The sequence below is a fragment of the Hirundo rustica genome, chromosome 5 (assembly GCF_015227805.2).
Source record: "Hirundo rustica isolate bHirRus1 chromosome 5, bHirRus1.pri.v3, whole genome shotgun sequence".
Lineage (NCBI taxonomy): Eukaryota > Metazoa > Chordata > Aves > Passeriformes > Hirundinidae > Hirundo > Hirundo rustica.
Genome location: NC_053454.1, coordinates 23,826,804 through 23,853,042, shown reverse-complemented (window position 1 = coordinate 23,853,042; position 26,239 = coordinate 23,826,804). Strand labels below are relative to the sequence as shown.

Here is a 26,239-nt window from a genome sequence, read left to right as displayed (position 1 = left end):
TGATTAAAATACAAATAGTATAGATGACTTCAGGTCTGGAATCAGATTATAGGATTAAAACAAATGAAAAAACCATTCTGTAGCAGGATTGCAAAGTTACAGTCAATATCATCCTGTAATAATTTTAAAGGGGAAAGGTGAAAGGAAATAAGGCATAGACAGCACATCTTGGGGTTGTTAGTGATGCTTGAATTTCCTGATTTCCTTCTGGCTTATCAGGTCTCAGCTGGAAAGCTGCCATGTCACCAGGACATTCTCTTCTTTTAATTCATATTACATTTGCTGTGTTGTTCTGCAGTTGCGTTGGTTGTAAGATTTAAAGACAGCTGGCCTCAGGTTAGTGTAGAAGAAGAGAAGAGACAGTGGGTAATGGATGCTAGAGCACCTGCCACCCCATCGGCACCCACCTTCATTTCTGTCCTTTGGAGTTCATAGTGTGGACAGAGAGCATTGCATCACGCTTTGAATCAAAGATGTGTTGGAGAAATCTGCCCTCATTAGTCTGAACTCATCTACAGGAGTGTGATATGGCTCATAAACACAGCAGGCTGATGGCAAGGATGCTTGAAGTGGTCTTAGGGCCGCTCCAGTCCTTCCCATGGAATCTCTGGGCAATCCCTGCATGGCCCCAGGCAGCCTCATGACCCAGCACTGGGCCTGGGCTTGTCCTGCCCACCTCAGGTTCCTGTTTTTTCAGTTAAGTCCTCAGGAGATCACAAGATCCTTGGGTCTTGTGCCAGGGAGCTTTCCTTGGCTGCATTCAAGACTGAAAGTATTTGTGTGCTGCTTCAGCCCTGCCCTCTGCGGAGGTCTGGAGGGTGGTACAAGTGCAAATTGTCGTTTCAAATATTCTTCAGGCCGGCTGTACTGGCCTCAGTGTAAAGTAGATTTTCCTCCAGACAGTGTATCTTCTGGATCTTGAAGAAGTGCTGTGAAAAGTGCCACCTCTTAAAGGCCTGGATTCTGAACATTTCTGTTCTTTATGTATTATGAGTGTGATAAGGCTACTGATGAAGTTACGGTAAATGAAGATTTGGGGTGCTTAATCTCATGTATCTGTAGCAGGTTGCCTTTTCAAAAGTAAATGTGTTTGTCACTTTCTAAAAGTCAAGCCTGCCTGAGAAGTGCTCTCCAAAATTGGCAGCACTTTAACCCTCCAGTCTTTTTTTCTTATGCAAAATGTTAGTTACATCTGTTTAGATACCTAGAGTAACTTAACTTTGAATAAAGTAAAAAAAAAATTAAAGAGCACTGTTTTTACTGGGGACCCTAACAGGTTGTATCATAAATATCGTGGTCATTTTCTGTCTGGGTCCAGGAAGTATATAGCAGCTTGAGCTATTCATGTAGCCATTGCAGAAATGAGCCATCCTACTCTGTAGGTGTAACTTGTAGCTGCTATTGCTCCCTGAGACATGACACCTCCTGTCATGAGAGGCATAGCTGACTAGGTGCAGCACAGCATCCCTATCCTACTTCCAGAGCTGAGCTGCTGTCTCCAGAAACTGCTGCACAACCCTGTGTGGAGTTTCCTGACTGTATGCAGAGCATCTTGAAGAACTCCACTCTCTGCTGTGCCACAGTGGCCTGCCCACAAACCTCTAGGGTGCCTTTGCTTGATTTAAGAAGAGGGGTTTGTGCTTATCACTCTGAGTAGTTCCTGGACATATCTGGAACCTAGAGCAAAAGGATCAGAAGAGAAGTCCATAGAATTGAGGGTCAGTTGTGTGGAGAGCTCTGTGCCCAATGTCAAACAAGTGCATCAAAGACAAAAAGGAGAAAAAGCAAAGCTTGGAAACCTTGTTGGATTGGAACTGGGCATAGGACAAAGGTATGGTGCAAAGTCCTACAAATATGTACAGATAATGCCCTCCAGCAGCTTGAAATAGGCTTTCAGGGCAGAAATTACTTGAACTTGTAGCAAATTGAATGTAATTTGTATTTTCTTCCCCATTTTCCTGCCTTAATCCCTCTGAAAGAAGATGTCGGTAAGCAGTGTCTATCATCACAATACATTTCTGATTAACAGCAAGGGCACAAGGGCACTCTCAAAATAGAAACAGAGTCAGAATTGTTTTAAATCACAGTGTTGCAGAAGTATTAAAGCAGAAGCCATCATTTTAATATGTTCAGAAATAAAATGCATGCTACTGTAAACAGTTGTGTACATTTATCTAGCTGCTACTGCCTGGCATAACCTTTTGCATTAGTTTTCTGTGATTCATCTTTTCTTTTGTTGCAGAGAGTCGAATGATTCTGGATGCCTTTGCTCAACAATGCAGCCGGGTTCTAAGTCTCTTAAATTGTGGTGGAAAACTACTGGACAACAATCACTCTCAGTCCATGATTTCTTGTATAAAGCAGGAAAACCCAAATTATAGTGAAAGACAAGAGCAGTGTCAGCTCGGGAAAATGGTCCATAGTCAGACGTCAGACATTTTAGACATAGAGATGCAGTATATGCAAAAGAAACAACAAACCTCAGCCTTTCTGAGAGTTTTTACTGATTCCCTTCAGAACTATTTGCTTTCTGGGAGCTTCCCTTCTCAGAACACCTCATCAATAAATGATTTTAGCCATTTGGCAGATGTGGATCCACTTTCAGCCTCTCCAGTACACACTTTAGGTGGATGGACATCTCCAGCAACGTCGGAATCTCATGGTCATCCATCATCTTCTACACTTCCAGAGGAGGAAGAGGAGGAAGAGGAGGAAGGTTACTGCCCTCGGTGCCAAGAGCTAGAGCAGGAGGTAATTTCATTGCAACAAGAAAATGAAGAGCTTCGTAGAAAGTTGGAGAGCATTCCAGGTAAATAATCTTCTGCCATGAAATGTTGCCATTCAGTGATAAAAACAGTGGAGGTAATAGTTTATTTCAAGTTCTAGTAATTTTTAAAGGTTGCTATCATAGGAATCAAACATTGGAATTTGTCTCCAGACAAAATTCCTATAGCTGTGCCCAGTGGAAAATTACCTGCAGATAATGAATTTTGAGTCCTACACTAGTAAGGTGTGTTCATGTGGGGATGTACTTGTAATCCCGAATTCCAAATACCAGGTGGTTTGTCATAGTAATTTCAATTATATGTTTTCATAACTCTATCTGTTTTGTTCTTTAAGTGACATTGCAGCTTATAAACCTAATTCCCTTTTGGGGCTCCTTTTTTTTTGATTACTTAAGGAAACTATTCAAAGCTACATCCATAGTTTTACCTGAAGTAATTTTGTCTTTCACCTTGAACAGTTTCTCTTAAATTGCTACTAGCTTAGTGAGAAGCACTAATATATCTCCTCCCATTCATCTTCAAGTAAATCTGGAAGGGGGGGGGGGTGGGGGAAAAAAAAAAAAAAAAGGCTAACAACAACTTTTCCAGTTCAGCAATACCTAGAAGCCACTGAGAGAGAGAAAGAAATTAAATAGAAACCCCTTCTGTGTAAAGCTGCTCTTGCTCTTTAAACCTAGGACTTCTCACTGTTCAGGTGAGCCAAGATACTTGAAGCGTGCTATGGGATAAGAACAAAGGAACAAAGTATCTTGGACCTGTATTTTCTAAACTTTCAGCACAGGCAAAAATACACCTCAAATAGTAATACAAAGTAATACAAATTGAAATTTAGCAAAGAAAGAAGCATACAACATGCTTTTTGACATGTATAAACACTAGGGAACTGCACCTTTTTTACCTGAAGTGCTTAGGGTAGATCCATGAAAAGTTAATTGAACTGATCTCTGAATGGCAGAAAAGCATGTATAGTACAGCATGAACTGCAAGAGAGAAAACACTTCAAAGATGCTAACTATGCAGAAAGGAAGAAGGCAGTAACCAGTAACTACTGCCCCAACAGGTAGAAGCAATTGTAAAATCTGAGCAAAATGCAAAGAGTAGTCTTCATAATTCTTCTCCCCAGCTATCAGTTATGTACTATGCATTATTTATATCACATCATGTTTTTCTTTTGTGCATTGGTCCATGGAGATACTGGCAAATCCTGTAAGCAGCATTGTTCTGTGCAAAGAAAACCCAAAATTTAGAGTAACTCCCTCACCCCTCCCAAAAATATAGAGATACCATAACTCATGTACTCTTCACTGGTTTCAGTTTCAGTGGTTAGTACATCACCTGGTACTGCGTTACAAAGAGAATTGTATATACTTCAACTCTGTAATATTTTATTATTGTAATATTTTAATATTGTAATATGAAGGTTGAGTCCTACCTTCAGGTGTTTAAGACCAGAAATGTAGGGTATGTTATCTGCATGACAGCTTTCATTCAGTCACCGGTACTGAACACAGTAATTCTTGCATAACTTGTATTTCACTCAAGCAGTATCTCAGAAGGCCTTCAGTCTCTGGTGAGCAGTGGCTGTATCTCTTACCTGACACTTGGTTCCAGTGCTTAATTACACTGGTGAAATATGTGCCTTGTTCCCTGCCTGACTACCTGAAATCAGCTTTGAGCCATTGACTTTTATGCTTTGCTCCACTAAATGAAGTGCTCTATAGGTCTTGGTACTTCTTCTGATTGAAGGTACTTACAGACTGAAATCTGACTTAATTTCCATTTTAAATAAACAAAGCAAACAGTACTGTTTGAAACTCCTCAAATTACTTGAATCTTTCTTTGCAGTTTTCTTTCTCCCCTTCTGCTAATTTCTTTAAAATCTGGGCACGGGAAATGCATGCAATATGTTCCCATGAGCCTGATCAAAGGTGGATAGATTCTTCGCTTGCACCCATGGTTTCCCTGGTGGATTATGCAGCTGAGCTCTTCATTCTGTGCACATTTCCTCGTAGAAACACACACTTTGTATTTGTCTGTGTTCATGTACTAAGTGTTCCAGATTGCTCTGACTGTCCCACTTGCCCGCTGTTTACTGATCTGTCAATTTCCATACCATCCAGAAATTTTCTAATTGTTTTTAAATTAACTTTGCGATACTGGTTGGAAATGTTGAATAGTATTGAAGGTGTTGTTAGTCTTTGTTGGGCCTTTCTAGAAACATGTCTATTAATGATGATTCCTGCAATGACAAATATTTGAGATGTCAGTAGTAGGTTCCTAATACATATATGGTATGGTCTGCTGGTGTTGAGTGTTGCTACTTTTGCAATCAGCAAAAATGGTAGTAAGTTAAGTGCCCTTCAGGAGTCTAGGTATCTTATATTGTTCAGCCGAACTTTTTCAAGCAAATTTACACACTTATCAAGGAATGACAATCAGGTTAGTCTGGCAAGATCTACTTTCCATAAGACCATTTTGACTGGAATTAATTATATTCATATTCTTCAGTTCTTTGTCATTTGAATCCCTTTGTATTGTGCTAGGATTAATGCTGGGTTAAGCAGCAAGTATTTACCTGGGTTATCATACTTACCCTTCATCTCCCTTTAAAAGTGATAAACATGCATAATCACAGTCCTTTTACACTCCCCAGGAGTCAGGAAACACCTTGTTAACAGTGTATCAAAGGAAGCAGACAAACAAAAAAATGTGCAAGGAGGTAGGACTTCATCTGTCAACATAAAATCATCATCAGATACATCTGCTGCCTTCTGGTGACATATCCAAATAGATCTGAAGTGACCCATGTGTTTACAGAAGTGTTAAGAGCCACAGAAGCTCCCTCAGATTTTGCTACATGGTAGGACCGAGATCCTTAGGCAGTTACAGAGCCACCACTGAGCAAAGTTAAAAATCAACTAAGGGCAATGTCTAATTATTTTTGTCTCCAGTGTTCATTTTGCTCCTGTGAGCTTCTACTGAAAAAGCTGGCAGAAATTCTTCTGTGACTTGAAATGCCCAGGTCTGTATGTAAACAGGAGCTTGTTCTCTGAGCCTTTTTGGTTTTTTGCCCATCAAAATGTTGTATGCCTCAGGAGGGTGACAGAAAACCCTCTGCAGAGTGTCAGTGTTGTCTGCCGCCACCTATCACATCAAAGTAATCTCAGAGCACAAACTTTCTTCCCTGCACCTTCATCCACCTCCTGCAGGCCATCCGATGGGCCGGGGAAGGAGATGAGCGTGGTGGAGAGGCAACCTAGGCAGCAGCTGTACGAGCATGAAGGTGGCCGTACTGTCTCCATCGAGCCACAGAAAGGGCAGGATTTTTTTTACATAGTGGTTTCTCTTCTCATCACTGGGGAGCAAGTGCAGAGCTGCTGGGTGAGGCTGGGACCCTGTGGGGTGGTGGCAGTGTGCACCATGCCCTCACCACAGTCGCTGTGCTTCCCACTAGCAGCTCTACCAGCAGAATATAAAAGCGCCAACCCCTCCCTTCCGCTGTATAATACGAATCATTTTATCCTTCTCCTGAAATACTTTGCATTTCTTTTTTTTACTTTCCATATGCAAAAGCCCTTTTAAAATCCATGAGAGTTTGCGATCTAAAAATAGTTGCCTCTATACATCTCTGCCTCTAGCTTTGCAAAGCAAGGCTCACAAAGAGCCATCGCGAAGAAGAGTGTTTTCTCAGCAGATGTAAAGGCAATGATGCTTTTCTTCTTTTTTAACAAATATCACAGAAGACAAATCCTCCTGTAGCTTGTGGACACAGAAAATAAGATTTTTCAGTTTTCAGGACTCTGCCCTGTTGCTGTAGAAGCCCTTCAGTTCTGTAGGATCTTTTTGCCTGTAGCCTAGCATCAGTCTTTGGCAGATCACCATAGTAGAGAAAAGATTACATGGGCAAAATATACTATAAATTTTGATTGCTGGATGGGTAGATTTTTTTGCTCAAAGAAACCCCATTTCATTTTATTGAAATAATACTCAAATTTGTGTGAAATCTTCATTTTTCCAGCTGTAGAATAAATAAAGAAAAATTTGGATATCAATGCTCGGGGTTTAAAGCAGTGCAACTTCTTTCAACTTGTCCAGTTTCCCCAATTTAATTTTTTTATAGGGCAAAATATTAACCAAACATTTTCAGTTTTCAATTCAACTGAACAGAAGAGAAGCATTTTCATTCAGTGTGTTATCTTGTCTACTTTTGAAAAATAATTAAATTTTAAGTAATTCCTGGAAGGAGTTTGGCAAGCTTATCATTGGCTCTTTAAGGTTTTGAGATCATTAAGAACAAAAGGAAGTAATCCATCCACATGAGGAGAAGAGTGTCTCCTACAAATTTCTTTCCTCTGTATAGAAATTACCGTGGCTATGATACTTTCCCAGTAGTGAATTTAAAGACATATTTGTGGAGCTGCATACAAGACGTGGATTTAACCATGAAGACATTTAACAGTTCTTCATTATTATCAGCATGATTTTCTCACACCTTTTTACCTGAAAGGGAGAACGGTGATTAAATCAAAGGTCTATAATCATGAGTTAGGGTTTGCCTGCTGGTGTGGTATTTCTTTATTGGACCCAGACGACCGCTGATGGCAAAAGGAAAGAGCCTGCTCTTGTTCGGGGGTGGGGGAATGTTACTTTATTTGCCCAGGAACTAGTTTTAGCTCCTTTCCCGTCCATGCCAGAGCCAGAGTCCCCGAGGCCCCGCCCGTGCCGGGGCTTTTTCCCAGGGGACAGGCCCAGGGGCAGGGACAAGCCACTGCCAGTCAGGGATAAGGTGGGAGTGGAACAGAGTTGGGTTACATTCCAGTGGGGGGGATGGGCACTGCCGAGAATGGGCAAACCGCATGATAGAGTTTCGAAGGGAAACCGGGGAAACATTACAAATCAAATGAAACACAATATTAACCAAATTAATACACTGTAACATCCTGGTGCTCCCAGCTTTGCTGCATGGTTTTGGATAAACCAGTCTGAAAGTAGTGAAAAGGTATAAATAAGTAAATGAAGTAGTGTGTGATAAATACAATCGTTATTCTTACTAGGTTAGCCCAGCAGCAGAAAATATTCCAGCAAATAGTAGAGAAGTGGGGGAGGAAAACCCCCTCAAATGTCACCTACAGAGACTACATTCATGGTGGCTGGAAGCAGCCAAAACAAAGTGGGATTTGCAGGTAGAGTTCATATCATCGTAATTGAAAAAGTCAGACAAGTTTTCCAGGAGGTTTTGTATGCCCAAAGCTTGACTCTTCTTCCTGACTATTGGATGATCTAATAAAAAGTATTACTTTTCCCTACAAATCCTGTCTCCTTTATACTTTCAGAGCCTCATGTTTCCAAAGAGCCTACCACAGCCAGAGTATAGATAAAGCTCTGTTCATCAAGGGTTATGATGAACACTTTTTCATGTCTTTTTTTTTTTTTTTTTTTTTTTTTTTTTTTTTTTTTTTTTTTTCCTTTTTCTTGATGTTCACATTTAACCACTTCTTTGGTTTTCCTTGATGTTCTGGATGTTTTGGTCTGATCTGTGGCCTTGTTCTGCTGTTCAGCTTCAAAGTGTGAAGGTACTGTGAGAAGAGAGAGCCTCGAGCATGATCACCCAGTGCTTGCCACAAGAAGCCCTTTGAACTTGTAGCATGGCTTTGCTTGCTGCTGGGGCTGACAGCTTTGCTAAACCAACCTGAGTACAAAAACTTAATGAAACATGTAATTGCAGTAGACCAGGGCTCGCTTTATCTGTTTCCTCTGCGTTTCTGAATACAAACCCACAAGAATTTGGGAGATGAGGTGTCTCAGCCCTCTTGGAAAACTGGAGCTAGTGGGAGTTTTTGTGGGGAGCTGCAGTTCAGTCTGTCAAGGGTGAACTCCCAGGTCTCAACTTTGGTTTGGCCTTTTCAAGTAAACGTTTGTTTTTTAGTGACACAAACTGCTTTCCCTTCTCACAGGGGACTTCTTGGTTTCTCTGCTAGTTAACAGCAGTAGAAATATGCAGTAGAGGGGTTTACAGAGGATGTCCTTTCCGAACGGAAGACTTCACTGCTGAATGGGATCACAAGAAGAGGCTCCTTCTAATGAGTAGAAGGAAAGTGAAAGAGCACAGAAAAAAATAAAAGCCGCAGGAGCATGTGGCAGCATCACTTAAATTAGATGCACAGCTGGCTTGTTTTATCTCTTTTAATCTGTTGTTTGTGCGGAGGTGTACATCCCAGGGGTGCATGGGAGGGGAACATTCTTTTTTCTGGAAGAAATCTATTGCAAAAGAAAATTAAAAGTGCAATGGCTTTTCAGTTGCAGATTTATAGAAATTAAATTATTTTCCTGGAAAACACAGCTGAGAGGGATTTTTAAAGATTTTTAAAGTAAATGGGATATTTGCTTGAATTTTTCTCCCTTCCCTGTTTTCAGCTGTCATGTAAGTCAGCTTAGGAAATCTTTACCACTCTCCTACATATAGTGTCAATTCTTTTGATTTCTGCTGTATCCTTTCACTACAAACGGGTGCTGGTTTTATTTTACCATCTAGTCACAAATATCCATATTTGTAGGCTCTTGAGCACTGAAATCAGTTCCTCCACAGATCCTAACCTCCCCAAGCTCCTTGCCCCTTGCTGTTTTTCCAGTTCATCACACCCCAAACAACTTGCCTTCGAGGACCATTCATGCTGCTTTTGCTGGCTTTCAGCTGACTATTGAAATAAATGACCATGTGAGCTAAAATAATCCGAGCCGTGCACACTTGTCGAAATCTTAGGCAGCCAAGGCATCTCCATTAATGTTATAAGAAATTCACACAGTCCTGTGGTTCGTCAGCACGTTCCCTATCATTTGTTACATCTTTTTGACAGTCGAGCATCAATTTAGAAATGCCCTGCAATGAACTCTGAGAGAAGCCTCGCTCAAGGTCGAGTGAAGGAGGACACAGTGCAGTGCTGAGCCAGTCTGAGCTAACAGCTGCTGGCCTGAGCGGGGTGGATGTAGGTGCACACCCTGCCCAATTCTCCTCCTCACTGGTGCTCACACAGTGCAGTGCTGAGCCAGTCTGAGCTAACAGCTGCTGGCCTGAGCAGGGTGGATGTAGGTGCACACCCTGCCCAATTCTCCTCCTCACTGGTGCTCACACAGTGCAGTGCTGAGCCAGTCTGAGCTAACAGCTGCTGGCCTGAGCAGGGTGGATGTAGGTGCACACCCTGCCCAATTCTCCTCCTCGCTGGTGAGTCAGAGGTAAATGGTCTTGAGTGCTAAGGGATTCATCTTCAGAGGAGCACCAGGAGGAGTACTATCCAGTGGCAGCCACAGAGCACAAACTCTTATTAATGAACAGAATAACCAGATTTATTACTGTCTGCTTATGGGGCTGAGGCCACTGCAGAGAGACACGCAGCCAAACTGGGGGTGAGCCGTCCCTTCTCACTGGGGCTGTCTGATGCTGCAGGAGAGGTTGGAGATACACTGTTTACCTTGGAGATGTGCTTTATTTACAGCAAGCCCAAGCATCTCTTCACAGTGCTGTGCTTTGGCAGTATAAACAGCCCTGGAATGTGTTACACTGGAGGCTGCTTTTTTGGGAGGATAAATGAGAGTTCTCATTTTGACAGATACCAATGTAAGTGATTGTGTCCCAGTAACATTTATAATGAGCAAAAACTCAGCCCAGACCAATACTAGAGATGCTCTTGGCTCTTCATAAAAACTTAGAAACAATTATTGGAGGCAAAAGTTTAAAAAGAAAAATGACTAGAGTGGGTGATAATTGGGAAACATTAAAAACTTGTTACTGAAGGCCCCAAAAGACTACTTAGGAGGAAAAGTTTAATGTTGGTTACAAAACAAACCAGTTTAGAGGGAAGGTAAAAGAACAGCTAGAAACAAATAGATTAGAGGGGAAGTTAATGGTGATGCATAAAAAGCGGAAGTTTGGATCAGTGGCAGATAAATAATTAAAATTAAATCTGGAGCATTGTCTAGAGAAGGCTTCCTTTTCCTGGCACAATAAAGGAAAAACACAGTATTGGACCATTATCAGATGGAAATGTATTTTATCAGTAATATGGAACTCCTCATTGAGTATTTCTGTTCTGGTACTTGTGAAGGGTAACATGATGCATTCACACCAATATAATGATGATGGTAAGCCCGTAGAAATAATTTCCATTTCTGTTGTAACTCTGGGTGTTGTCACACATTTATCAGCAGTTTCATGTGGGGCTGCAGCCTCAGCTGCCTCCCAACTGCCTCCCAATGCTGGAACAGCTGAAGAGCAGTAGCTGCTTGGGCACCCCAGCTTTTCATCCCTAAGTGCACATCAACGTTTTACCAAAGGCACTAGGCAGCTGCTACCAAACCATCATGTTTTCAAAACCATGATGTTTGGACAACTCACTTCAGGAGCTATACCAAACATGGAAAGGACAACTGACCGTGATTTTTCTTTATGCTTTGTAATATTTTGGCTGCTTCAGAAGACTGAAAGATGGAAATAGTATCAGATTTTTTTTTTTTTTTAAAAGGACGTGGGATGTCCTGGATGATGGTGGTTTCATTAGCCTGATACTGAGCCCAGACAAACTAATTGCACAGCTGATGCCAGCTTCAATTAATGGAGTGCTAAACCAGAATAATGGCATTAGTACCAGGCAATATCTTGCCAAATTATGGTTTTGATGAGATGAAAAGTTTGGTTGATGAGTATTGTAGATATTCAGGATGTCACATAACATTATATTACAAAACATGATTTAAAAATACAAATATATTTGTATTAGGGAAATTCAGGAAAACTGCCATGATGCAGCTGAATTTCTGGAGGGATTTTTCTGTTCACAGCCCATGTTTTTAATACTTTAATCCATGAGGGAAAGCTTACAGTCATTTCTTACAGCTTGCAAGTGCTGCAGAGGTAGCTGTGAGAGAGGAAGATGCGAGGTGGCAGACCTGGCCAGTCTCTGTGTATTGAGGCACAGAGAACATTGCTCTGCTTGGTTTCAGTCCCTGGGAAATGTGCCTTGGGAAAGGCTTTTGGAAGACACAGTGACTTTCTGCCTGGGTATTGATGCACAGCATGGCCAAAAGACCCATGGCTTTCAGCTGTACAGACATGTAAGTAGGTGCAGGGATTCTGATTTTAGCAGGAGCCCAGCACCTATGAAAGGCCAGTGTTGGGTTTAGCAAAGAGAAGAGGGAGAAATTACCACCAACTATGTAGCAAGTAATAGACATTTTCCATTTCTTTTCCAAAAATTTTGTAAACCGCAGTTTGAAGGAAAAAAATACAGACTTGGAATAAGGTTTATGTTCCTGTGGGTAGAAACTGCATCGCTGGGAGATGACTGCTTGAGTTCTACTGTGTTTTACACACTGATGCTGTCTGTTGCCAGGAGGATTTAGTCCAGGGAGTCACTGTGCTGTGTGGCAGCTCAGGCTGAGAGATCATAGCCTGGATTTTGTCACTGGCACAGTGCGTGACCACCACAGTCACTGTTCAACTATTTATTAGAAATTAGGATTCTCTGCAGAGAAAACTGTGACAAGCTGTGCTGAATAAGCACTTGTTACAACATACAGATACCTAGAATAACAACAGTCTTAAACTTGGATCGATAACAGCATGCCTGCCACCTCCAACATGTGTCCTGGCTAACATCTTGGCCAGACCATCCTTCCTTGGCACACCAGGTTCCCTGTAAGCCCTCCTCCTCGCCCTTTAGCTCCTGCAAAGACCTTGCCTTTTCATTCTCTGTAGGCCAGGCTACTTTGCCATCTCCAGTGTCCATTTTGAGATGCCGGCACCTTCAGAAAGGAAAGGCTGTGGAAACTTCTTCCATAATGAGCAGGAAAATTTTTGCCTCCCCACAGGCTTTCTACTAAGTCATAAAAAGTATTATCTCGATGATGTGGCTATCTCTCCCACTACTCACGGTAAGAACAAATCCCTGTTGGTGACTTCCTGATAGTGGATACCTGCATAAGCGTGCAGAGTATCAGCCCTTGGGGCTACGACCTTGTTAACCCTGTTGAAACCACATCAAATATAAACAAAATAAATAAACTAGTACACTTAAATGATTATTCATCTTCCCAGCTGGGACCCACAGGCTCTTACAAAGGTACGTTTCCTGAAGGATTTGGAGGAAACAGTTCTCAGTGAAGAGAATATCTGCAGAGCCATAAGAGGGATGCAGCAGCAAGCCCAAAGCTTTGACTGCACCTCTTGCTGCCCTCTGTGGTTTTTCCTAGGCTTCAGTTAATATGGCAGCCCAACTAGTCTGGATTTGCAAGTAGCACCTGGTGTTTGAAAGGCTGAGGTTATTTGTACCATCAGCAAACTGTGCTGTGTCATGGCTTTCAAGTCAGAAGTGATCAGCATTCTCCAGTCACTACAATGATAAAAAAAAAAAAAATCATACAGTGTTGTGCTCAAAACATTACTGCTTTTATGAGAAGTTTTTACAAGCTTTGACCAGCTTTTAGAACTTCCACATTTCTCAGTGGTAATGAGAAGGCATTTTATCAGCAGCATGGGAACACAACAGGTTAAGTAATTTCCTGTTGTCTGCTGCTTGAGCCCCTTCCCCTTGGAAGAACATGGGTAAAGACATCCTTGGATAGCCTGCAGTGAGGTTACTTACTGTGTGAAAAAACAGAAGAAGGAGCAAATACAGTGATGGGTTGTCTTTATAGAGAACTCAATGTGGGGTGCAGTAACGTAGGAATTTATTCATCATATCGGGCACTTTGCATGACTTTGTATGTAGGCTGCTGGATGAAACTCCTCTTATCCCACAGTAAAAGATCTATTTTGCTCGGAGTAATTTTGTTCTGCACCCTGGCTGCCCAGACAGGGGTGTAGTAGCTGTGTGGTGCGAATGCCAACGAAAGAGGGCAAAATACCCATAAATCCTACCTTCAGACATCCTCGGATATTTCAGTGTTTGCTTTCAGATAAAGCCCAGAACACCACATTTTCTCAGGTATAAAGAAATAGTAACATGCCAAGAAATAGTAATAAAGAAAAAATGAACGCAAATATTTCTTCTGGGTTTTGAGCTGAAGCTATGATTACATCTGAATACTTTACAAAAACAACCCATGCAAGATGTGACAGTCATAAGGTACCTTAAAAACTATGCTTATTCAGTCTTGCACAAGTCAGTTGTAATGTTGGATTAATATCTGCTAAATTCTCCAATGGTGTTTCAGGCTCAGGAGAAAAGAGCTGTATTTCAAAAATACTCCAGAGTTAATCAGGGATGTGGCAGCATCTGCTTAAGAGAGACCCGTAATTGAATCATCCCTAATTAACCTATCACCTCAACAGAAGGGAATAGAATGTTGGTACCACTACTGAAATGGATGAGAGTGATGGGAATGGAAAGGGGGGAGGACGAGGGCAAAGAGAAATAAAGCAATTTGCCTAACACTTAGTTTTGTTACAAATTTGGGAGGAGCGAGGGAGTAGAAATTAAAGTATACGAGTCATTGAATCTCTTTAGTGTATTTAATCAAACTGCAGTTTGAAAAACATTTGAGCATATTTACATGGTAATCAATGCATTATTTAGGGTATGCATTTGTATGGGTTGGGATTTTTACAGTATTTACAGATTTTTTTTTCTTATTATCATTACTGCTGACCTAATTTGTATTTGTAGTAATTATAATTTCAGACTCGGGGAAAAAAACCCTTTGAAAACCAGTGGGCATAAAATAAAAGTAATTTCAGAGGTCTCAGTATAGGGAATGCAATACTTGTACATTTATTAAATGAAATATCCGCACAAATCAAAATGATAAGTATTTCCTATTTGAAATAAATCTCACAGACATAGAAAACAGATACTAAGAAACACTGCTTGATTTAATATTGTTCTTCTATTTTTGTGCTTTATAGCTAATATACAGTAATTGCTATTTGTTTCATGCAGTGCCCTGCCAGACGGTTTTAGATTATTTGAAGACCGTACTTCAGCATCACAACCAGCTTATGGTACCACAGCCAACAGACCATCCAACCGAGGTAGTGTACTGTGAAAACAAGCCACATCTCTTTATGCTTGATAATTCATTACAAACATGCAGCCAAATAAATTAGTAGGCATTTAGTAGTAAAAAAAGTGTTAAAAACTGTCATTCTTAAGTACAGTAATCCCCTAAATGGAGGAAACACATCATTAGTATAATCTAGAATGACTTTACTGAGTGTTTGCTTTGGGTAGTTTTTCTCTCCTCTTTCTCCAGAAACACCGTATTTGTGGGTAGAATTTAGGCTAGGGCTAGCCTGGTGGCAGCTGTAGCTGGTGGCTGAGAGTGGCTGCACATGGCACACAGCGGTTCGGGGTGTGTACCACTTCGCTCCTCCATTCAGTTTTGTCCTGTGCAGATTGATATATACATATTTATACTTATCACTAGCTCTTATCATTCAAGTATATTCCAAGGATTCATTTTCCTTTTTAAATGCTCTTTTGCTTAACTAAAATTTTCAAGTACTGTAAAAACTGAGGCTGTTCTGTAATGTCTCACACGGAATAGCTTGTCATAGTGTGACAGAATTTTTTATTCAATTAAACACATAGATATTTATCTTTTATTCATAAATTTAATCATTTACAAATACAGGCAGAGATCATTTGTATTTTGGTTCTTCCTTCAGAGTCTGCTTATTTCATTTCTGGGAGGTTTTATGTTTGTTTTAGTTTAATGACTGCTGGACACACCAAACCACATCATATATTTACCGAGAATGTTTTGCCCAGAAGTGCTTTACTTTCTGAGGAAGCAATGAAATTGTATCTGTAGCAGGAATCCAGTAATTGTTTAACAGAGTAGCATAACACTATATCATGCCTTGGAGAAGAATGAGGAAAAATATCCTACATTTCAGGGGAAAAAAGAGAGAAACGTTATAAAATTGAGGCTGAGGAGTTACGCAAAATTTATTACCCTCTGCTCAGTTAATAGCAATGTGAGCTCTCATGAAATCTAGATGCTGGGCCTTTCTGCACCCTATTTTCATCAGTGCTTTATATATAATCACAGAATAGCTTCTAGGATAGCTTGCTGCTTAGCAAAATCACACATGAGCATCTGTCCTTAAGGCATTTGAGGAAGCCTGGAGCTTTACCCTGTGCCATTATGGGCTTGCACTGCACAAGCCAGGCCTGACAGGGCTTGAAAGCAAGGCAGTACCTGCAGTTACCTGCAGCTTATACTTTGCAGTGGTATCAGTAAGAATGGTCATTGCTTCACTAAAGGGTTTTTTAACAGGGGAAAAAAAAAAAACCAAAACTGGTTTCAGAAATCTAAGGTAGAAAAACAACTTACTTTATATAAAAGGGATGTAAAGCTAGCTGCTGAAAAAAAAATTAAGTACCATCATGAGGATCACGTGGTCCTTTGTACTGATGAAGTGGAACAGAGTGGTCACAATTACTTCAGCATTTTCGAGTATATTACCTCCAGAGAACTTTCCATGCTGCCCCTCTTCTCTTCTTCCTTTCCCAGCTCTTTCACAGTGTTGGAAGAGGACAAGGAGCTGGACTGGATGGCTTGTAATGTTCTTCCATGGCAGAGCTCTTCAGACTTACTAGTGGCTTCCCAGGGGTTCATGTACTGGGCAAAAACTAAAGCATCTGCCTGTGCCATGAATGGAGGGGCAGGAATTGATTCTGACTTGTTTGCAGTGATGTGAGGAGATTATGAAGTGCAAAGAAAAAGCCCCAAATTATAACAGGGCTAGACTGTAGGTGAAGGTTTTTCTCTTAGGAGTTACAAGCTTGAATTTACAGCCACAGGGAAGTGAGTGAAGTGTTGAGGTGTTGGGGGGGGTGGCCCCTCAGACAGACAAAGCCCATCTCTTCCCTTACATTTTGGCATCCTTTGGAGTGCTTTGGGTTTGTCCATAGCTGTCTTGGCCAGCAGCTTGCAGCAAGGCATACAAGCAACAGTGATGCTAACCCCACTGGGAAGTGGTGTGAAACTCAGATCATACAGATTATCTAATGATAATCTCAGCACAGTCTTTACTAAATTCAGTCTCCCATATATTTATCAAACTTGCAAAAAAATTAAAAGCAAATACCTGAGGAAAAACTTCAAATATGCTCTCAAGCTGTCTCCCAAGATGCTATAATAAATATATGAAAGAAGGCAAGGGTAGTCCTTAAAATAGTTTTCAGATATCAAAGGCCTGGAAGTGAGAGCTTTGCAGCAGTTGCCCACAAGTGTGGCATGTGGCTGAGTGCCTCTCTGAGCATCACACCTGTGTTTCTCTAGTTCACTGCAAGCTCCTGTCAAACCTGAGGGCTGCACAAAGAGTTCACTAACTGGGCTTCTAGGCTTCTGTGCTTTGATAAAGAGGTGCAGCTGTAATAGTGAATGAGTCTCTGGGAGGGTGTGGTTTGGGTTTTTATTGTGTACTTCAATTATTTCAAGTATGTTAACAGTACCATCTTACATTAATTGGGTAAACCTGAACTATAGCATTTTATGGGCAACAAGAATTAAATACAGTTTAGGTCCAATTGACTTAAGAGGGCTTACAATGTGTGTGGATTACAGGAATCCCCATAATTAGTCCCACAGCATTCATTTAATGTTGGGATATTGAAACACACAAATTATGAAGGTTAAAAGCAGAATTTCTTTCCAGCTGACACAGTGGCATTTCTTTAAAGCTATAATTTGAGTTAATACAGCATTCATTAATAATAATGAAGCTTTTAGTTTTCATAGTTCCTTTATTTATTTTCTTTACATTTTTCACAGTAACATAATTGCTGTCAAGTTTCAGGTGTGTTCTACAGAAGTAATAAATTTATTACAAAAATAGACCAAAAGAGTCACCTCTGAAGGAAACTATCAGCTGTGATGAAGTGATCCATTTGATCACGCTCTTCAAAGACCCTTTTTATGCATTTTACCATATTAAGAAGAAACATTACACTTAAATAGTGTGCCCAGTTGCTGATTCTTAACTCTTTTTAACCTGCTTGTGAAAGTGGAAATTATCATCAATAGCTTCACCTTTCAAAACGTATTTATTGTACCCCACCCTTGAGTTCTTGAATCTTGACTCTTGAGTTCTAGGAAATGGAAATGTAATTTTAGAAGTACTCGTTCTCTGTAAGAGCAATTATGTGTTCACTTTGGGTTGTGTTTCACTGCCAGTATTGTGGATAGTTAAAAACCTATCTTTTATTGCAACCAACATCTTCACTTATTTGCCTTGTAAGATAAGCAACAGAAATATTTCACTTTTTCAGGGGAGTAAGCAGTTGCTGAACAACTACCCTGTCTACATCACTAGTAAACAGTGGGATGAGGCTGTAAATTCTTCCAAGAAAGATGGACGACGGCTCCTTCGCTATCTCATCAGATTTGTTTTCACAACCGATGAGCTTAAGTACTCATGCGGCCTTGGAAAAAGGAAAAGGTCAGTGCAGTCAGGAGAGACAGGTCCTGAAAGACGTCCTCTGGATCCAGTTAAAGTAACATGTCTCAGAGGTACTGCATCTTTTCGCTCAGTGTCCACCATATGTGATCTCATTTCACCACATTGGCTCTGGCTCAGTAGAAGCTTTTGGCTGACTGTTGCAGAACTAGAAGGGGTTTCACAGGCAGGTGACGAGCACCCAGAAACCCTCCACTTTCTTTTCATACATACATACAAGCAAGTATGTATGCATGTATAATATATGTGGTTTGAGTGTTTTTGATGAGAAAAAACAAGGCCTCTTATTTAAGAGAGGAGACAAATGCGAGGGCACATGACACTAATACACTTTAAAAAGCAGTGAAGCAAAACCAGACAATGCTGATTACACCCTGTTATAATAAACTCAGGTCATTTGTTAACACCGATACACAACAAAACTAACCTAAGGAATAGTTACAGTCTGATGTCTAGTAAGGATATGATGCACAAGAGCACAGTGCATCATTGGGGTTAGAAGCTGAGTTTCAGGATGAGTTGGAAAATATCTCCTAGGGTCAAGAACACCTGCATGTCAGTTACCTACAAGTGTACACAAGCACGTTGTCAAGAATTTAACTTATTTTTGGAGTAGTGATGCAACATTACCTGAAAATATTAGGGAACAACTTTCCCCCATGTTTAGCCAGGAAAGGGAGTGGAATTTTGCAAGCATTTCACCATGTCAGAGAGTGAGGATATTGCACAGAAAGGGTGCAGACTGAAAAGGATGTTGTGTGCTTTGGTTTCCCAAAATTGTTTGGAAAGGCTGGTACCAAGCTTTTATTATAAACATACAAAACAGGACTTTTTAAAGCTGAAGTAAAAATATGCTTTTAGTATCAACATCTGCATTGTATAAGTGCATATGCTTATTATTTCTTTAATTAACTCACAGTTAACTTTATAGTGTATTTTTTGAGCAGATACATGAAATTTTGATTGAATTAACCTCAAGAATGTATTACTAATCAATTCAATGTAAAAAGCTATATTGTGGTCAGGCAGTGATAAAAATATCTTCACTCATTCAACTGGAGTCCAAAGTGGCTATACACGTCAGATATATGGGCCTCTTCCCATTTAGGGTACAAGAATCCAACAAGGCTAAGTAGGTTAGAGTTGTGGTTAGTTTACCTTGATGTAAACGGGTAATGTACTCAAATTTTACATACAGACAAATTAGGCAAATAATCTCTTTTTGTACTACAAAATAATCTTTTAGCCTGCAGTATAATATTCTATCGGAACTCTGTCAGCACTAAATTGAAGGGCAAGTTCATCACACACCATGGTGCAGAGGTCTAGAGAGAGGTTCAGGGGCCCAGAAGTTCTCCTGGAAAATGAAGGCTGGATACAAGTACTTTAGCATTTACTAAATTACTTGAAGTATCATCTAATAATCTACTTACAAGCTCAGTGTTGATACCCTTTTCTTCCCCTTTCTCTCACCGGCTTCCCAAGACTAAAAGTAAACTCACCTGCACATGGAATTTTGCTTGTGGCCACTCTCTTTTCTGAGGTCCTGGACGCACAGAATGTGGGGACCACTCCTTGGGAGAAAGGGTAGTTTCTTTAATTTTCAGAAGCTTGAAGAGGAAGCCAAAACATGCAGTATGTAATGACCAGCTAAGAAAGCAGAGTAGGCAGCTCTCCCTTTGAGCTTTCATGTGTAGGTGGGAACATGACAACTTTCTCCAATGCTAGGAGTTGGCCACTAGCTCCTGCTCCTGCTCATTTGCAAGCCAAGGCAACAAGTGTCTGGCTAATTCTGAATGCAGCTAATTATGCCTTTCCACCATAGCAGGGAGTGCAAATTGGTTCTCTGTCTGCACTCAGAGTTTAAATATATATAAACATTTTTAATATATTCCTACAACTGACTGGTGTCTGGAACCAGTTTTAAAACATCCTGGCACACTTATATTATAGCATTACTTCTTTACGTGGTAGCCATTTCTCTGAGAAAAAGACGAGTCTGTGGAGGCACATATGAACATAACTAGGTAGGAATTACTGTTGCCTGTGTGGATTTCCAGGGAAATGAATTTAAAACAGAGATTGCTATCACTTTTGCAGACACACTGCTGGAGGAGCTATGCAAAAATCACATCCTAATTGTCCAACAGATGAGATACCTTGCAGGCACGGGAACTCGTGTAAAAGCACAGCATTCCCTGTCTGGAGATGTGGTGACAGTAATGAAGTTACCTTACACCACTTATTGTGCTGTTGGCTTGTCAACAGTAGAAAATAGAATTTAAAAATATCCTGGGACACACAATGCTGCATGAGGGAATAACTAATGTTACAGAATAAGTAAGCAGCTCAGTTTCTAGATGAGGTACAGTGCTCCAATATCTCTAATAAGATGCCCTCACATTTAAAATTGTATTTGGATGTTTCAAAATTCAAATACACCTATTTGAGCTATGTCTAGCAGTTGCAACCCCAGAATTGGCAGGGCACCTTCTGCAAATCTATCATATAGCACATCAAAGAATCTGAAAAAAAAAAGTATAAAAAATTTAATCATCACATACAAATAGCTGTACGTGGCAGCAGCAGCTATTTAAATAGCTAAAATGCGTGCTGTACAATTCATTTTCTCCTGCATTGAAAACTATTGCAAGGCTCCCCAAATCAGCCCTCTGATCTCACTTAGTTATTTCTAAGGCCAAATCTGAAAAAAATAGGTGGAAAATACAGGGAGATGAAAATAGTAGAACCCAAACAGACAGGAGCACCAAACTGAAATCTTGGCAGTGACATTTTCCAGCAGGCTGCAGGTGCTGAAAGAGCCAGCAGAGGGAGGTCAGAAAGATCCAACGGCAATCACCTTGAGGTGTAGCTACCAACAGGTTTCTAGTGAAATATGTTCTAGCTCACGTTAGCTTCCACACGCATTGCACATGCTGAATCACAACCTTCACTTCAAATTAGTTCTTTGTATTTCCACGAGAAAGGATTTTATAACCAGGTCCCATGAGTCACCTAGATAGCTCAGGTATAACAACATACACTGCATGTGGAAAAACACACTTGTGCAGAAATAAAATAGGTCCAAGTGGCATTATCATGGCATCCCCCATAAGGCTTTACTTCTGCTTAAGTAGAGCAGCAATACCTCCTTTCTTATTTCCCATGAGCTTTCGACACCTGGGCAATTCTAGATGCTGCAAAGACAAGTTGCTTTTTATCCTTGCGTGTTTTCCTGCAGAGTTCATTAGGATGCATTGTACCTCCAACCCCGACTGGTGGATGCCATCTGAAGAGCAGATAAACAAGGTGTTCAGCGATGCGGTGGGACACGCGCGCCAGGGCCGCGCCGTGGGGACTTTCCTTCACAACGGCCACTCGTATTACGAAGGGACTGAGCACCCGGGATCACAGGATGAAGTCTTCAATAGAGGTATGCAGGACGGATCTGGAGATTGATGGCAGTGAGAACCACATCATACAGCAGTAGCAACCACTTAATTTAGGAGAGACTGTTTGTTAAACGTACTTAACCCTGCTGTCATTTAGGAGTCCAAAGCATGTTTGAACACATACTGCATACATTTCAGCTTCTTCATCTTACCATATCCCGGTTAACAGGAAGAAATCCATTTCAAGACCTGCTTTATGGGACTTCTCAGTGCCTATTATTTCCAAACCTTTCATAGCACACTCAAAGGGAATGTGCAGTTCATTTCATCCAGTTGTAGAGGAAAGGTCATTTAAAAACTATAAAAATGTCAAAAGGAACAGCAGCGACTATCTCTTCAGCCTATTGATAACAATCCCAGGCCTGGACTCGGAACAGCTAGGTGCTATTTGCTTTCCCTGACTAGAAGATTTAAGTACAAGTCTGCACACTTACAACGGAATAAAGAAGTGGTTTCCCGTAGGTTTCCCCTAACAGAAAAGGACATAATTATAAATGCTACCTTAAAATAACCACACAAGATAGAAAATCCAGGGACTTTCTTAGCCGACTCTGTCAGGAAATTAAGCTTCCCGAGTAAAACAGCAGCACTCATCAACAGCAGAATCCTTCAAAGACCCAGAACAATAACAGACACTTCTAACAGATAAAAATTGCATTGTATATCAGATAGACAGTATGTTTATCTAGATTTCTAGAGGATTAGAGTTGATCATGACAGTTTTCATTAAAACAAGATTGCTAAAAACAAATTGCCATTTCAGAAGACAGATTTTCCTTTGTCTGTTCCTATTCCTCAGCCATATTATGTAGCTTTAGAGGCTTTAAATTGCCTTTTCTTGTTTTCACTTTCATTTGTGTTTTACATCCATTCCTTGAAAGAGGCAAGGCAATGTGCTGTTTTTGCTCAGTGTTGCATTCAGGGAGGGGTTGGGCAAGAAGAGCCTGGTTTAGTGTTCTGTAGTAAGTAGATATGGGATTCAGAGCCGTAAGAAAAGAGCTGTTGGAGCAGAATTCACAATGGTGCATGACACTGGAAGCAGATACTAGCTTTAAAAACAAAAGTCAATCCACAAAAAAAGTTCAATTTTAAATGTTTAGGAGTCTGTTGTCTCTCTAAATTGATCCACGCCAGAAATACTCAATGCCAAAGAAATTAATGCCCTTTCCTTTCCACATCAGGGTGTTTCCAATCTCCTTGCCTTTGTGTGCTCACTCAGGCCAGTGTTGGCATCCTCCACAGCCTGAGCCAGCACTTCCCGAGGCAACATTTCCCCACTGGCAGGTACAGGGAACTGTTTTTTGGAAAGAAAGCTCACTTCACTTTTGACCATCCTTAGTGCTACCTCATCGGCGTTGACTCTCCTGAACGTGTCTCTCCTACTCCCCAGCTTTCCTCACCGCCTTGTGCAAGCCACAAGCATAGCTACTAATGGCTCCTTTTACCCTTCTCCTGCCCTTCCTGCCCTTCTCCCCATGCACAGGGCAAGGCAGGAGGCACCTGGGCCCTTCCTCAGGGACCAGGAAGGGTCCAGGGAGGAAGGGCCCAGCTTTCTGGGGTGCAGCGCTCCTCGAGGCCCGGCCTGGCCACAGCCTCTCCAAGCTCAGCTCCTGCACACGGGAGCTCCTTCCTGCCCTCTGCCTCCCCTTTGCCTTTGCCCGTGGCTGTGACCGGTCTCTCCTGGCCCACGGGGCATCTCGGGACACGGGCTCGCCGTGCGCTGCCATAGAGAGGGCCTTGCTCAGTCCCCGTATGCTTTAGGCCCTCAAATGTCCCATACCTCTCGGTTCACTGTAATTTTGGTGATTTTTTTGAAAGGGGGCTGAAAGGCACTCCCTGGCCCCAAAATAATTAATTTGTTTTCTAAAAGCCGACTAGCAGTTTAGTCACGCAGGACCTCACTAGACCATGGGGTTTAGAACGGCATTCCTTCATTACAGGCAGGAGGTGACTTTTTTTGGAGCGGTCACACCACACGGTGGCCTCTGGAGGAGAAATTCAGTGTATAGAAATGTCACAGTACAGATATCCTATAGTAGCTTTTCGGTGTTGAACTTACACTTTTTTAAAAAGAACTATAATAGAAGATGTTACATTGCTCAGATGGTGTAAGTCTTGCTGGTCTGTGTTTAATGTGGTGACACATGCCAGAACTATTTGGTAAAACATGTCAGAACGTGTGAGTCAACATTATACTGTAAATTTGTCCACAGCGATATGTATCATGCTGTATTTTTGTAAACATTGTGATGGTTTCCTTTCAGATGCTTAATTGTATGATGTTTAAAATATAAACACTTTTTAACAGTTGCAGAACAGAGTTACTGAACTAGACAGACCTCTCACTTAATAACTGAAAGATTTGCTGAAATAACTAGTAAGCCTAGCTTTATTTTTAGTGCAAAAAGCATAGCCAGCATCCTGGAACCACTCACTATCCTCTACTCTCATTGTGCAAAATAACCAAAAGTATAATTTCATCCTGAAAGCCACTTTGGCAGTGGAAATGGCTTTGCAGGTTTGGACCTTTCTTTATGAACAAAATTTTGTCCTCAATTGCTTATGTGCACTGGACAGTGACATGATTCATGGTCACAGACAGGCATTAACAGCCACCAGCTCATGTTTTCGTTCACGTTTGGTTTTAAAATAACAAGAGTATAAAAACTTTTTGTCAGTTGTCTGTTTTTAATTGCCATCACGGCCACTTGACCCACACATTTAATTTTAAAAATCCCAAACCTTGCACAACAACTTATTTCAGTTGATTTGTTCATTAGGTGTTATAAATTCATAAGCATCTAAATAGCTGCAATGTATTAGATATGGGACCTGAAATAATAGATAGCACATAAGCCCTTGCAGATATCCATAGTTAGGCAGTGTGCTTTATAAGCCAGCACATCCCTTCCCAGCGACAGAAGGAAACTGCTATCTATCATGTCACTCCAGAAAGTCCCAGGAGGATAGAGATTCTTGTCTTATCCTTCCATGTGCTTTAATCTTACTGTCATTTATGTATCTGCCTTCTCTCAAACTTTGTGTAGCAGCACCGCACGCCCATCTGTGCCAACATGCCTTCGGTATATTTTCTATGACAAATATTTGTGGAGAAACTGTGATTTAAAAAAAAAAAAAACAAACATTAATCCTGATATTTTTATTGTTATGGTGTAGTTAATTCAATGAATACTTTCTTATGATGATTGTACTGTGTAGAGTAAGTACAGGCTAGGGATAGACCTTTATCAGATATTGTACAAAAGAAAAGTGCATAGTGTAATATAGACTAGTAAGGTTTTTGTGACAATTTCTATAGGATGTGTGAATTGTTTTCTATGTGGCAACACACATTTCTTTTAAAGAATATAAAATCTTAGAGAATTTTTTAAACAGTCAATATTTTTTAATTATAAAGGCATTTGTTACCTACGGTTTACTATTCCAGGTGTTAATTCTAATTTGAATATTGGTTTTATTACTACATACCTCCAGTTCCATTTGTTCTGTTGCATAAAAATGCACAATAAAAGTTAGTCTCTGGTTAACCTGTTTCTTTCATTCTCTAGAGGCAATCTTGTGTCAGTGTGACAGCCATACCACCTGGGTCTCACTTTAAATGTATATTAAAAGTTTTGGATTTATATGAAGAGCTAGGGCATTTTCTTTTGCATTAAATGCTTGTTTGGTATGAAGTACCAGAAAACACAGTGAAATATTATGAAGAATTCAAGTATGAATATAATATAAATCATATTCACCTCAACGTACAACCACACAGATTTATGTGCTGGTTAAATAGAAAGACTATTCAAAGGAAGTAGCCATCTGCAGTCTAAAAACCTGGATTTTCAAGCAGTGACATTTAAATCCCATTTTAATTCGGAATCCAGTGATGGCTGAATGCATCCTGTTCTCTTAAACGCTTTAGAAAATCCTGGCTCCAGATAATTTGTAGAGGAATTACAGTGACAAACATTCACCACGGCAAACCACTGCTGCTGGGCTGAACACAGGCTGGTGTCAGCCCCTTGAAATGGTTACCAAAGGGTGCCCTTATAAAACTATGCTTTTGGGTGCCTGTAATGCTGCAAAATTATCTAGGGTTGGGCAAGTATTTTCTAGGTCAGGGGTTTCAGCCTATTGCCTTTTTTTTTTTTTTTTTTTTTTTTTGTGAAGATCACAGTTAGTGAGAACAGTTTAGTAATCCCTCAACAAAATAATTCCAGGTAGCTCTGAGAAATGGAGGTATATAGCAATGTCCTCTCATGCCGGCTGGGCGCGCAGGCTAGCTCAGTTCTGCACTGCTACTACGAGGATCAGTCGGGGTTACAGGCAGGGCGAGTAACCTCCTCCCGGTGGGCTCTTGGTTCCCCACACCAGCGAGTAGATGGAGTTGCAACTGCGGCGACGGAAAAAGGGTCGACTCTCTTTAGGCTGGGTAGAAGGTAGTTTATTAAGGGGAGTCCAGCAAAGAGCTCCGCCCCAGACCACTGCTGCCCAGAGAGAGCAGAGATCAAAGCCTGATGGCCACTTATAAACGG

At 40.9% G+C, this 26,239-nt stretch overlaps 1 protein-coding gene across 2 annotated transcripts in view; it reads left to right on the top strand.

Annotated features, from left to right (window-relative positions):
- The window catches only part of BEND4 (BEN domain containing 4), a 31,635-nt gene extending 6,392 nt beyond the window's left edge, over positions 1-25,243 (top strand). Inside the window, exons 2-5 of one of the 2 annotated variants that reach the window (XM_040065813.1) lie at positions 2,243-2,809; positions 14,717-14,808; positions 18,056-18,296; positions 21,485-25,243. In XM_040065813.1, the coding sequence (XP_039921747.1) occupies positions 2,243-2,809; positions 14,717-14,808; positions 18,056-18,296; positions 21,485-21,702 (1,118 nt within the window). In that variant the 3' untranslated portion in view covers positions 21,703-25,243. The remainder of the gene's footprint in view (positions 1-2,242; positions 2,810-14,716; positions 14,809-18,055; positions 18,297-21,484) is intronic. The other variant, XM_040065814.2, reaches the window with a different exon arrangement.
- The last annotated feature ends 996 nt before the right edge of the window (positions 25,244-26,239 follow it).